At 40.9% G+C, this 14,437-nt stretch overlaps 1 protein-coding gene across 2 annotated transcripts in view; it reads left to right on the plus strand.

Annotated features, from left to right (window-relative positions):
- The first annotated feature begins 8,577 nt into the window (after nt 1-8,577).
- The window catches only part of Klu (zinc finger protein klumpfuss), a 109,784-nt gene continuing 103,924 nt past the window's right edge, over nt 8,578-14,437 (plus strand). The window contains exon 1 of one of the 2 annotated variants that reach the window (XM_076431321.1): nt 8,578-9,304. In XM_076431321.1, the coding sequence (XP_076287436.1) occupies nt 9,254-9,304 (51 nt within the window). In that variant the 5' untranslated portion in view covers nt 8,578-9,253. Of the gene's footprint in view, nt 9,305-9,425; nt 12,960-14,437 lie in introns of those variants that run through there. The other variant, XM_076431323.1, reaches the window with a different exon arrangement.

Below are 14,437 nucleotides of genomic sequence, written 5' to 3' on the forward strand. Positions count from 1 at the left end.
TAAATTCATTTGATGAAGCTCCATTTCGTTCGTGCAACTTTATAAGTTTTGGGTCAGGTAGCATAAATTAATGTGCGGTATCGCGTTGGAAGTGGAGTATGAAATTCATAACTGTATACATAGAACGTACAACGAGTTGTTCATAGCTTGCTTGACAATGTTTGACTTGATCTTGAGACAGGCCAACCAGTTGATTTTGACATAATGAACGTGGAAGTAAAAATTACCATTGTATATTAAACAAATTTATTCTAGAGAAAAATTGAACGCGAGATTAGCATTTAAATGGACATAATTTTTTGCAGGAAATAGCATGACGTACCACAATGAGTCAGAAGTAATATTAAGTAGAGATAGCAATTATGCAATACAGATTGTGTATGAACAACAGCTATCAATTGTTTTCGCCTGAATGAAACTGGAAACAGATAAACGAGGTTGTTTACACAGATCCAACACGTGTTTCCGCTGCCGAGTGTGAAGTATACCATAATATTGTCTTACCATTTGGTTGACTTCTAAGGATAGAAAAATGATTCACAGCTGTGAGATGAAAGACAATAAATTGTAGAGACACGTGAAAGAGTATCGTTTCTACGTTTCATCCATGCGACCTTTAACTCTCGCTCTCGTCGAGAGAGACGATGGCGTAGGAGACGAGGGTCCCACAACAAGTATAATTATTAGTCACGCTGTGGTTAGAGAATATATACCTGGCCACAGCCTGACCGAGACCAGCGTAGATTCCATGTTATTTCCGCTGATTACATTCATTATCGGATTTAAAGTTAGTCGACCCTTAGTTAGGCGCGCTCCGAACCGTCTCGTTGCTACGAACCCGCTAGTCGTGCCTAGTCGATGCCTCGTCGAAAACCTTATATTAAATTTATTGAACTGCCTCGATTATCCCCTCCCCATTTTCATCCTAAATTTCTGTCCTTTGTTGAATCTTGGACGTTTTCTTTCAGTCAAAACCTGAAAATCTATGCACAATTCCATCTCGAATCATTATGCAAATTCTAATTCTTGTGAACTGGCTTTCGACGATTGAAGCGGAACTAAACTCTTAAACTCTGTAAAAATTTAACTCATTTATGGTAAATTGTCTTTTATATATTTGCATAAAATTGTGATTCACTCGTTCATTCAACTGTTCATTATTATTATGATTGCAGCTTACGCTGCGAGAACTTCCAAAGTGCCCAAGTAATTACCAATGAGACATATTTATAGTATAGTTTAAGATACCATATCCAATAAAACGTATGACGCAGTTTTTACTGTAAAACCGAAAGATTCGCCTACTTAGAGATGCAGAAATGTTTAGTTTCTGAATGCCTACTATAATTCTCATTCTCTAATTCTAATTCTTGCACAAAAGAATATATCTTTCATTACACATTTAATCCCATCATTACTGCTACCACACACGTTGCGTCCATCACTCCAATACTGTTGCGGCTGCTGAATCACTGTTGTAATTTTTGTTTTACCTCACAATATCCCTGTCTCATCTTCACGCTTAAATTGAGAGCGCTATACCGCACTGCAGTATTTAATGTTATCACTGATCTGCGGATCTTTATGTTAAATAAAAATTGTTGGTATAAATTGCACACAACAGAGGAGCCAAATCGAAATTTGATTCTTCCTATAATGATTTTAATCAACTGAAACTAGCACATTGATATTTTTTAATTCTTTTTGTACTCTGCATTAAATTGCACTTACTCATTTCCGTTAAAAATGCATAAAATCCGCAGCCCAGTTAACCCTTTGGACTCGAAGCAATTTTAATTCCAAAATCAAGACATGTCTTTCAAGCCAGATCATCTTTATTCTATGTAATCTTTTTTACATTGTGCACATCGAATTGGACCTGATTTCTCTTACAACAGTTCAGCTTTTCCAATTTATAGAATACAGACGAATTTAATGATATTAAAACAGTTTTGAATAATGATATGGCAATTTTTACTATCGCCTCAGAGTCACCATTCGAGTGCAAAGGGTCAATACTCATTGATTCTTGACGAGGAGACAGCAGATGTTTATGCAAAATAAAAATTGTCTACATGAATTGCAACAGATTGGAGTGAAATAGAAATAAGTTAATTTTCTTAATATGTTTAATAGGTTGAAAAAAATATTTTTTGTCATAAATGCATAAAATCTTCTATAAACCTAACGTTGCCACCTCAAATATCTTTGTTGTTTTTAAAGATACGTCAAATGTCTGAAGGACAAAGGCAAATGGTAAAATGTGGCTCATACGATACCAAAAAATGTTTGTTTTTATGTAATTTTTTTAAAGATATGAAGGTCACCTTCATTTTTTTAAATGGAATGACCTTTTTTCATACCATAGATCGATAGAGCATCAAATTCTGAGTATAAAAGTGTTGACCTTCATATGTCCTAAACCTAATAGTTAACGAGATATTATCCAAAGAAAAAAGAAAATTGTTTCGATAATATCTCGTTAACTATTAGATTTAGGACATATGGAGGTCAATACATTTTTACTCAGAATTCGATAGCCTATGAATTTATGATACAGAAAGTAGGTGTTTCCATTAAAAAAAATCAAGGTGACCTTCAAATGTCCACTATGCCTCCACCCACGCAGAAGATGTTTATGTCACAATATGACCCCCTCTGTACCGTGCAAATTTTGTTGATAACATTTTTCCATATCATTACAAATAACGGAGATATTCACAAGGTGGGCATAGTTATTGCCCTACCCTGTTTACAAAACTTACACGGTATAGAGGGGGGAATATTGTGACAAACATTTTCTGCGTGGGTGGAGGCATAGAGAAGATTTCAAGGTCACTTTGATTTTTTTGCGAGAGTATAAGCAATGCAAAAACCGAATAAATGATCCAAGATGATCAGTCGCAGTGACTCACCCTGCACCGGGCACTTGTCTCTGCCGGAGCATCCCGCATGTATTTGCGAGATTCGCTCGTAGTTATCACGGGCGTGCGTTACGCCCACGCACGATAATGCAAGCGTCGGCGGTATCGCGGAACAGAAATATTCCACTCGCCGAAAATCGGAGCCTTTGTTGTCCGGGGCGTGATAGACGAAGAGATCGTTCGAGTCTCACGCTCGGGTCACCGCGGGTCATCGTGCAGATGCAAAATATTTGCTGAAGCGACTTCGCTTTCAGCGTGTTTACCCCGACTCGTTGTCCGCGCTTCTCTGTCTCAATGAATTTCTCCCGAAAAAAATTGCCAGGGTCGAGAAAAATACCCGATGCATCGGAACGCGTGAGCAAGCACCAGCTATACAAACTAGAACGCCGATAACCGGGACGATGAAGGGGGTACGTGGTTTGCGTGGTTCCCGTTCACGCGCTCCCGTGCTGTGATCTTGATATTCCAAGAAACGATAGCAAAACTTTCCACGTCCAGACGTAGGCGACATCGTCGTGACCCAACTAGGACATCATGTATTTTAACGATGTAAAAAAATTCAGGTATAATTATACAGATGAAACTGCAGCTCGTTAATTTCAGTAAAGATACATTCGAAGGTATTTTTAACGGTGGTGCATTAGTTCAAGGTAGTTTGTAATCTGCATCTGTAATATTTCTATTTGCGAATCACATGCTGTGAAATGCACAGACCGTGGAACTTTATGTAAAGTAAACATTTTTATATCTGTTCCAAGCAACAGAAGCCACTTAAGAATTTTATTCTGCCTTCAATTATTATCATAAGACAAATTGCAGGACGCAGTTTTTAAATCCAAGATCGTATTGTAATAAAAATCGCACAATGTCTAAGTAAAGTCAATCTTGTTTATTCTATAATAGTATAGTAGGTTTACTAATACATACACTCCCCAGATTTTATGCATTTTTGTGTAGGTGAAATTTGGAACAGTGAAAAGATTATTAGTACACATTAAAATTATTAGTGAAAAGTACAAAAGCTCCTGTGTCTTGATGCACAAACTTTCTATTTTTGCATAGAATTATAAATAAAGAGATAGAAAGAATAAAAAGTTCCTATAGCAATGAAATTATTCAAATTACGGAAGAAACCATGGAAATGGTAGGCACAGATTATAGGTATTTAATTAAGAAACAATTGTATTTCATAATGTTTTCCACCATAACTTTTATTTCGATATTTTCATGGTTTAAGGCTACAGAAAAATGTCTCCAAATTCTCCGACCCAGCCCACTGCGCTCGAAATAAATTTACGCCTCGAAATAAACCAACAGGAACCTATAGAAGCCCGATGTTGCCCGTTTCCGTACAAAGAAGCAGATCTCCTTTGTCCGCCGCGGAAACCGGTGCGAGTCGATCATAGAGAAGGTTTAAACCAGCCGTCTGACCGATTTATAAATACATGCCGATAAGGAGGGATTATCGTTGTTTGCGTAACTTTCAGCGTGGGCGTCTCAGACGTTGTTCATTGATTGCGCTACATTAGCGGGGCCCGATATCAGGACAGGGAAACAATTCTTTTCACGCTGTACTGTGGGAACATTCCTTCTGAATTATCCCAGACCAATCTAATTTACATGTTCGGTTCAGACATTACAAAACATTGAACTTCATTGTACGGCAAATCCTATCGCGATAAGCTAGGCGCAAACATTCTCTTATTTACGACGATAACTCGTTAGATCAGCGTGTCGTCACGATGTTTTCCTGTGTCAACCACCCACTGCGAAAACATTTTCTCCGATCATCGATTTTGATCGTCATCGCTAGCATGTAATAATATAAAGTTGCGTGTCTTTTATTCGTTTAACAGAAATCAACGAAAAATTGTATAGCTTGTTGAAGTTTTCGTAAACTTTATATAAAAAAGGAAGGTTGGTTAACCGGTCTGAAACTCTGATGTACATAAAATATTGATAATTTTATAATTTAATGTCCACTTTATTGAATATTTTGATTATTGTCTGTTTCACTCATCGAGGACTTGTCACTTATATATGACTGCAACGGTTTTTACTATATTGTAGCATGTTCTAAAAATATTATCATTGTCAATACTGTTATCAAACATTTATAGCTACATAACCAACATTGCGTAATTTACACAAATTCCATCATGCTCGATACGGACAGAATTTTAGGAATAATTCGACTGTGGATTTTACGCATTTATGACAAAAATGATTAGCTGCAATTTGAAACAGATTGAGGAGAAGAATTGATGAGTTCCCCGATACAGTATTTTCGCCCTACTAAAATCATGAAAGGAAGAACGAAATTTCTAAGTGACTTCTGTTTCTTGCAACAGATGCAAAACATGTTTATTTTGCATAAAGATCAACAGTATAATGATGAGTTCACTGACCATTCCGGAAGCAATAAAAAACACGGTTGCACATTGAAACGCAAGGGTTGATTTCTGACTATAATTTAACGTCGCGAGGATGGAAGGGGAAGCTGATCAAGCGAAAATCATGCATGCCATCGGGGAGTCAAGGGTGTGCACGACCCTAACACGAAATTCGACAACTCGTCGAGTGATCATCGCGTGCCGATCGCGTGCTACGCGGATCGTTTCGCGAATCGCCTTCTGCTATCGAGCAGTCAATTACCACCTGCAATATACACTCGATTAACATATTATATTTACTTCGGGTGTAATTAATCGGTCGTCGTAGCGGGCAGCGGTCGCGCGTTGGGCCCGTGGGCCCCGAAAACCAGCAAGGGCAAAACATCAGCGAAACTTGCGCCGGCCAGGTTCTCATCCAAGGAAATCGTGCGAGCCTACGTGATTCCTAATTATTATCGGAGGACCGTTGCGTGGGCACCGTGGCTGCTTACATCGAGGCGGGAGAAGCCCGATATATCCGTGCCGGCCGCTATCAATACATTAATTAAAACATCGTTGCACGGACGTGGCTGACAGCGCGCTCACGCCCAGCCTCGATCAGCTGAATATAACTTTTATTTTTCAATCCTCCACCCTTCCAACCGAAGCCTTTTTTCCTTCTCCGCGTCAATTTTTGTTTCTCCGCTTCGCCCGCTCGCATTCCTCGAGCAGCTTGTGCACGGTAATCGCGCGCGTCTTCCGCGTAAATTAATCACACGGCTCCGCGATGCCGCGCGGCCCTCAAGATATCTCCCTGGGAAACGTCCCTGGTCCGATTATGCGTCGCCGAATGAACGAATTATCCTCACTGGATCCCGACAATCGATTATTGTTGCACGCCAAAATGCTCGAAGTTGTAGGCATCTGCAATGCATTATTAACTTCTTAACCCTTTGCGGTTCAAAGCGTTTCCTCTCTTTCATTGACTTTATTTTCATTCTACTTTCATTCATGTGGCTTTACCAACATGTTTAGAACAGTTGAAAAATACTACAGCTTTCTTTCGATATAAGACGACCATGTTTTCTCCGCAATAAGGAAATGATCATTCCCTATTCTTCGTTTCAAGTTGTCTGCTCAACACCGCTTACTGCCCGAAACCACTTTGGTCTGCTCCGGACCACTTTATGGAACCTATATACTCTCAACCAAAGTTGGGCATAAATTTAATCAACAATTGATGACTAAATTTCTACTACAATCGTTAATCGCAATTAACAATTAATCTCCTAGTTTAGTCGTTAATTGCGGTTAAGAATTAAATACTTACTAATCGTTAAAATTGCGGTTAACGATTAAATACTTATTAATTGTTAAAATTGCGGTTAACGATTAAATACTTATTAATCGTTAATTGCGGATAACGATTAAATACTTATTAATCGTTAATTGCGGATAACGATTAAATACTTATTAATCGTTAATTGCGGATAACGATTAAATTTCTCCTTCAGTCGTTAATTGCGGATAACGATTAAATTTCTCCTTCAGTCGTTAATTGCGATTAACGATTATTAATCATCAATCGGATAATCGGATGAGTGTTTAATGATTAACTGCTAAAATTTCGAAATGAAATACGGAATCAAAACTGTATGAATACTGAAAAAATGGAAACCGAGTTTAAATATCTAATATGTATGTAGGTCAATATATGTATAATATAAACTCTGTTTACGTGCTTTTAGCAAAAATTGATCCAATCGTCGATTTTTCGATGATTTCTTCTTTTAATCGTACACATTAATCAATTAATCATGATTAAAATTTTAATCGATTAATGCCCAACTCTGCTCTCAACCCACTCAATAACAATGTCAAGCCGTATAGATACCCTCATCCTTAATACGTCGAAAGACGTATCTCGAGCTATCGTCTCATATCGATAGAAAACAATTGGATGGAAACCTCTCCTTTCCAATTGTTCTGACACGCTATGCAATTGTCACATTATTGAAGAATGTAACAAAAATTAGTAAAACAGCTAACAAATTAGTGACAAACTGTCGAGTCTGGTGCGACCTAGGACCGACGAGGGTGAAAGGGGTGTTTTAATGTAACAGGTCCAAAAAGTTCAGGATTTCTTATACAGGATTTTAAATGTATGTGCCTTAAATTTTCTAATTGGATTGTGGATTAGTGTTAGCCTAACATAGAAAGGACTTAAACTTTCAACAGGTTTCTTTGGTGGCCGCATATCTTCCTCATCACTTCAGATTGCCATTGGAGTAATTATGAATATAAAACTAGTAATTATTAGACTGTGGATTTTATACATTTATGACAACAAGGAGTCGGCGCAGTAGACAGATTAAAAGAAATTAAGAACGTCGATATACTATGTATGTTCAATTTATTGAGATTGTTAAAGAGAGGCAGAAATTTCTAACATTAGTTTCATTCCGTATAAATTTTATGTTAAGGTATAGAATTGAGTGGAATCAAACTATCAAACACAGTCTAGTGAAAATAGGTAACTAAATACTTTTATTTTAAAACGGCTATGTATAACTAACCAGGTATGTCCTGCCTATACCGACTCTCGTGTCGAACTGAACAAAGTCGCGACTCGATCGTCGCTTCGGCTGCTGATCGTCTTTTCGACCACCGATCGTCATTTCGACGCCGATCGTCACTTCGATATGACACACACCACCATACATCACACATTACAGGGCTGTTTTATTTCAACATTTTAAATAAATGTTAATTCAACAGTGATTGCAACTGTGAATCATATGTGGTACACAGGACAGTGAACGTGTTAAATTCCAGTCGGGCCTGAAGATTTCATTAAAAACACGGCTGTACGATTTACTGCGGATCTTTGCGTAATCTTTGCATATGAACTATTAAAGAAACGAAAACTTTAATATCACTCGTACATGTAGCAAATTGTGTCAAATGACGAAGTATAAAATCCTCGACGCAAGTGAATATTTGGGCCACTTCCGAAGCCTTGATGAGCACTCGAGGTATAAGCGCAAATGTCATCCAAATTACGATGTCTCGTAAATCGTTCGACTCGGAACGAGACCGATTTGCAAATTCTCTCGGGTACGATCAAAAGTGAGTTAGAGATTACGCGAGATTAGTGGCGAGCGTGTGTCGACGCGACGTGCCGCGACGCATCGGTGCAGCCCATGGTCGTCCCGCGAGTCAGCACAGCGCGGCGCGTCGGGCGATGCAACCAGTTGCATATCCAGCTAGTATCGTGCTCGGGTGCAGCAATGCCTCGGCGTGGAATAATACCTTTCGAATAGCCGTCGTTTTTAAACAGGGGTGGCGCGGAACTCTGCCGTTCCCCGCAGCTCTAAAGAGAAATATACAGGGGGAGGGAGAGGGTGAAATGAAACAAGGGGGTCGTCCTTGCTCCTCCGCTGGAGTGCCTTTTGCAAGGGAGGAGTCCGCATTGGTGACGTCGATGAGGAAGTGGAGGAGGAGGAGAGGTAAAGGGGAGGAGAGGAATCACAACGTGGCGTGGGAATCAGAAGGGAGAGACCGCCTCGCCACCCCTCTTTCACCGAGACCCTTCAGGGGGCGAGATTTCGCAACCTGGAGACGCAGTTGCCGGCGACGATAATCACTGTTGCTGCGTAGTCGACCATCGTGTTGGCTACCGGTGATTTACGCAACTTCGTTTGTCAGTCCACTGACTGGATAATCTAAACGACGCGCGGTTTTTTTTTATCACGGCAAGGTTGCTTCTGAGACACCCGGTGCGTCGTCCGTGCGAAGAGAATAAGTGAGCTGAAATTTGGAACGATAGAGTTTCATCGTGTTTAGAAGAGTGTGTTCGCGAGGATCGAGAAGCTTGTTTGTTGAATTGACAGTGAAGTTTGTGAACAATCATTGAATCGACGCTTTTCGGTCAAGTGTAGTCGACATGGTCTTAGGATGGTCGAATTGACGTACCCTGTGGAGAATCAAGACAACAATATCAAGGTGGTACGTAAATTTCATACTCTATTTATAAAAATCTTCTGTGAACAAGGATATTTTCGTAATTGTCGCGTGTATTGAAAATTTAGACCTAGTAAAAATGGAATCGCTGTTTCCATAGGAATATCCATAGGAATATCGACTTTCTAGTAGACATTATAGGATATATAATTGAATACACGTACGGCGTTCATTTTACAACAAATGACTTGATGAAATTTACTTCTAATTCGTTATGATGTATCGATGAACACTGTGAAGCTTCACTTAGCATGTAGACCTCTTGGAAATCTAATTATTAGGTTGGCAACTAAGTTCGCGATCTCCACATTTGCTCACACAAAGTCATTTATATATGTATATTTTTTAAGCACGAGTATTTTATATCAAATTAATCGCAAAATTCGGAGCTTTCCAATGATATACAATTCAAAAGGAATGGTCACTGAATGAGGTCACTGAATAATGATACAATAAAAGAATCACGAAACAAAAGGTCGCGAATTTAGTTGCCAACATAATACATATTACTGAACGTTAGGTGTTTGTCTAGACAGTGATGAGCAACTCGCGGCGTATTGTGGGCCAAAAGTGGAAACATAAAACTACGCGCGGGCCGCAACCGGCAACGAACGCAATATTAAATACTTTGTTGCGTCCCCAGGCCGTTTGCTAGTGGGCCAAATGCGGCCCGCAGGCCTGTGGGTTGCTCATCATTGCAATAATATATTACTAGAAGAAGACTATAAACTAGATTATGTCTGATGGAAATAATTGTGTCTGCTTAAGTAAATAACTTAAAATTGCAACGTTTACATTAAAATTAAGAAAAATGCGTGATAGGAAAGTACTAAAGCAAATGGTAACGGAGATAACCAGAAGACGTTGTACAATTTCTATACTTAAGAAATAGAGGGGAGGAAAATTAATATTTTGGAATTAATTAAAATTGATGAAGAGTTTGTAATTCGTTTCTTCAAAGAAAATGTATAATTTCCTCTTGGTAATAAGTAGACTGCGGAATTCTATGCATTTATAGCAAAATTCAGTGGGTGTAATTCAAAATCGTTGAAAAATCTTGAGAATTGAAGATGTCAATGTATGATTTCTCCTCTGTTAAAATCATTAAGGAAAGAAATAACATTCATTTTGGAGACAATTTTTATTTCGCATAAAGATCTGCAGTCTAGTAATAAGTCAGTACCGCGATAAATTTTGAACCTCGTCTAAGTCATTTGAGGTTCTAAGAAAATGTGCCCATATAAGTTTGTCGTGAAGTTTGACAACCACACGTACGTTTTATAATGGAAGAACAAATATTTCATGCAAAATTAAATTTACAAAGGCAAAATATTTTTTAAATATCTCGAAACAAAGAATACATGAAGACCACTTTCATAATTACCGGCACATATTTTGTTTTTCTTTCTATTTTGTTTTGTGTTTCTTCTCTGTACTCTAAACTACTGTTTACCAACGTTTCAAGTAAATATACTTCAAGTGTATTGCTCTGATTTCTTTCGAAATGATAATTATTTCAATGTATACATCGATAGAACTATGAATGGTATCATTGGGGCAAAAAGTCCTTTGGCACTTATAAATCCGCGTAAGACTTATTGCCCCATCACTTGAAATTACAAAATTATTTGTGTTTGGCTGTAGTTCTTAGAATGCCACACTACAGAAGGCAAACTATCTCATTAGATATAATGAAACAAGCTGTGGAAGGCATGATAGAATACGATAGAATATGATATCTATAGAAAATCTCTGAAAAGATTTATTGTGAAATACAAGGAAAATCCAAGTGTTCTTTTGGATGTGCATCTCGACATATATTTTTTATTAAACAGGAAAATACTTTAAATGCATATATTTGTTAAGAATATCTAAAATTTTCCATGGTTAGAGTCCAGAAGATAATAAGTTCTGTTTTTGTTAAAAATAGATATATACTTTTTGGTAAAGAGAAGCTAAGATTATCAAAAAATAACATCACACGAATTGCACCGACGCGCGACGTGGTATTGAACATGTTAGACAACGTACAAACGAAAATCCGCGGATTTGAATGATCGGCAGGGAATAGCGAGGAGATAGAAAGAGAGCGAGGGAGCGAGAGAGAACGAGCAAGCAGGAAAGCGGTCGCGGGGAAGAGTTGCCCCGCGTGAACCGCTTGAGGAGTAGGAGAAAGAGGAACGAGGGGAGGTCATCCCCTCTTCCGATGACCCTCTCTCTCCCCCACCAGGGCTCGTGTCGCGTGTCCTACCTCCCACTCCTCCTACCGCACGTACCGTACACCGACGGGAATTGGCGAAACGCGCACACGGAGACACGAAGTGAGTGAGAGAGAGAGAGAGACACGAATACATGTGCACACGGTCAGAACCATAGAAGCGAGTCGATGTGCATCTGCAAACGGTTGCAGTTGGTGCGTGTGTTCCACGGCCGGGTGGGACAAGGACGTCGATGATGAGAGAGAAAGAAAAAAGGGGAGGGTACTGTAGGTGGGTTAAGGGTGGAGGGGTGAAGAAAGAGGCGAAGAGTGGAGAGCATAGCAGCAGAGGGTAACCAGGACAGGGGAGGGGGAGAAGGAACATCGTACGTGTTTCGAGGTGCAGGCACGCACTCGTGTGTTGGCGGCCACACGTGTGGTGGAGAGAGAGACACACAGAGACCAGAAGAGAGGACGAGAGAAGAGACGAAGGAGAGAGAGGTGACTCTCCTCGGGGCTTTAGTTGCCGACTGTCCGCTACTACGCGCGGTGTTACGCCATCGTCATCGTTGTCCGTCTTTCTCTATCCTCTGCAGGCGGCTTTCGTCCTCCTTTACCGTTCTTTCGTCCGCGTGTCTCTCTCACCTGTTGCGGCGCGTTTCTTTAATCCGCGATTTTCGGTGTCCCGCGCCGGTCGGCCACGCGACGCCTCGCCAAGCCTTCGAAACTCCCGCGAAAAATTGGATACCCCGTGGGGATTAATCAATCCTCTACATCGAAACAACGATCCTGGAGATCCTGAAGACAAACCGTACGCGTCGCGGAGCCAAGCATACGGGGAACGATTTCGCTCCGGAACTACAGAGGATGTGTATAGCGGGAGACTGAAACAGTGATTGATCAGATAGAAGCGGAGAAGGTCAAGGATATTGACAACAGACAAGCCAGCACGTTATAGAATCTTCGCCGGGAAGCGTCGGTGTTATGTCGAAGCAAGTAAATAGAGTTCCACGAAATTGGATCGGTCGCCCGCCTAAATCTACTGTGACACAGTGACCGACAATATTATGAGAACTCTGAAAGGGATAAGCAGACACTGTGGTACCTTGTCGCAATTAGAAATCGACGGTAGCAGCGTGTTCGTATCATGAAGATCGATCGAGTGTAGGGAGCAAGCCGTTTCGTCGAACATCGGTCATTAGCGAAGCTACCCTTAACTTAACGCGTGTGTCGGCGCAGGCTAGCCGAATCATCAAGTCACGCGACTCGACGACGACGACGAAATTCCTGAAGAGTGCTTGCGGGAACAAAAGACGCAAACAAGTTTCATGAAACGAGTGAAGTGGAGTGCTAGAAGTGACGTGTGCCTGGTCGAGCGCGTCCCTCGTCGCCACGATTGAACGACCGTCGACAAGCAGATCCACGCTGCCGTCTGCACGAGAGGTGAGAGCCGATCATTCTACTCGCGGTCTCGAAAACTCACCCCCGCGACCACGATTTCTTCGAAACGATCCTTACATTCCGAGCAACGCGTTATATTCACGTGACTTTATACTTACATTATACTAGCTTATAATTATTTCACACGTTAGTGGAACTTCTCACAACAGTACTATACGATGACTATCGCCGGTAATGGGGGAAAGGGGGAAACGAATTGAACATAGCATTACGTTTTCCTAATACATTTCCCTACGTGAGGTTATGAATTGGAAAAACTGTTCTGTAAAATGAGGCATGCTTTTCTAGAAAGTATGTGTAATAAGACGGATGGCTTCTTCGCACGGTAAATTATCGAAACGGCCCACGCGGCACTCTTCGCGTTAATCAATCACTCGCCCTTAATTAACTTGTTATAAAATAATCGTAATGAAACCAGTGCTCGTCCAGAGACGTCGTTTCAGAGTCCGGCAAGATCGTCGTAAATCCACGGCAACCGATGTCGTTGACGTGGCGAGCACCGTTGAATGCGTCAGTGGCTTATCTAGGCCGAGTATCGGAAGATGCGGCGTACTAATTGCTCCGAGACGGGGGTGGAACGCCGTGACTCTAACGAGTAAAGTCGTCATTAAGACAAACGATTGTTTTGCTTATCGGGGATCGCTAATTACCGGCGCGGTCATCGTTGATATCTCGCTTTCGATCGTCGATAGGTATTCACGTGCGCCCCACTCCCTTCTTCAGCTGTTTTCCGCCTGGGTAATTAAATCACTCTTTGTTCTATTACATTCCGCGCAACCCCCCCGCACGGTAGAACGGTGGCGCGACGTAAAACTGTCAGCGAGATAAGAGCGTTAACTTTACGACACCTTTCCGCAAAACGCATTCGGTTGAGCGGGAAAAGAGAGGATAGGTTCGTGGATAGGGTATGAGGGGGCGGGAAAGAGGGGAGGTAGAAATAGAGACAGAAAATGCCTTTCGGGTGATATCATTCGCGGAGAACGTTCCACGGAGAGTTTAACGAGCAGCAATAAAAATATCTAATAAGCTACTGAGAAAATAATTAATACACGCGATGGTATTAATCGTGGCCCGATCGGGCCGGCAATTATATTTAAAGAATTACCGTTATGTATTATCGTAAAACCGTAATGTACGGCCGATTCCCGGCTTTTCATTACCGTGGGTACAACGCGGAACTTTCCAAGGGGAGTGGTGGTGCGTACCGAACGAGTAAATCCGCGGTGCCAGATAAAACTGTATTTATGAGACACTTCATTAAATAGTCACCAGTACGTACACTAACGATCGTCCACGAAGAAAAGAGGGTAAAAGGATAGGGGCGGTGGTCGCCCCACAATGCAGATATGCGTGCCAGAATCCACGCGTAATAATCTTACTTTCATAATTGACGCGTACAAGCGCGATTCAGCAGATTTCGTAACCCGAGCACTGGAAATATTCGCGGAACGACGCGTGAA

The sequence above is a fragment of the Lasioglossum baleicum genome, chromosome 9 (genome assembly GCF_051020765.1).
Source record: "Lasioglossum baleicum chromosome 9, iyLasBale1, whole genome shotgun sequence".
Classification (NCBI taxonomy): Eukaryota; Metazoa; Arthropoda; class Insecta; order Hymenoptera; family Halictidae; genus Lasioglossum; species Lasioglossum baleicum.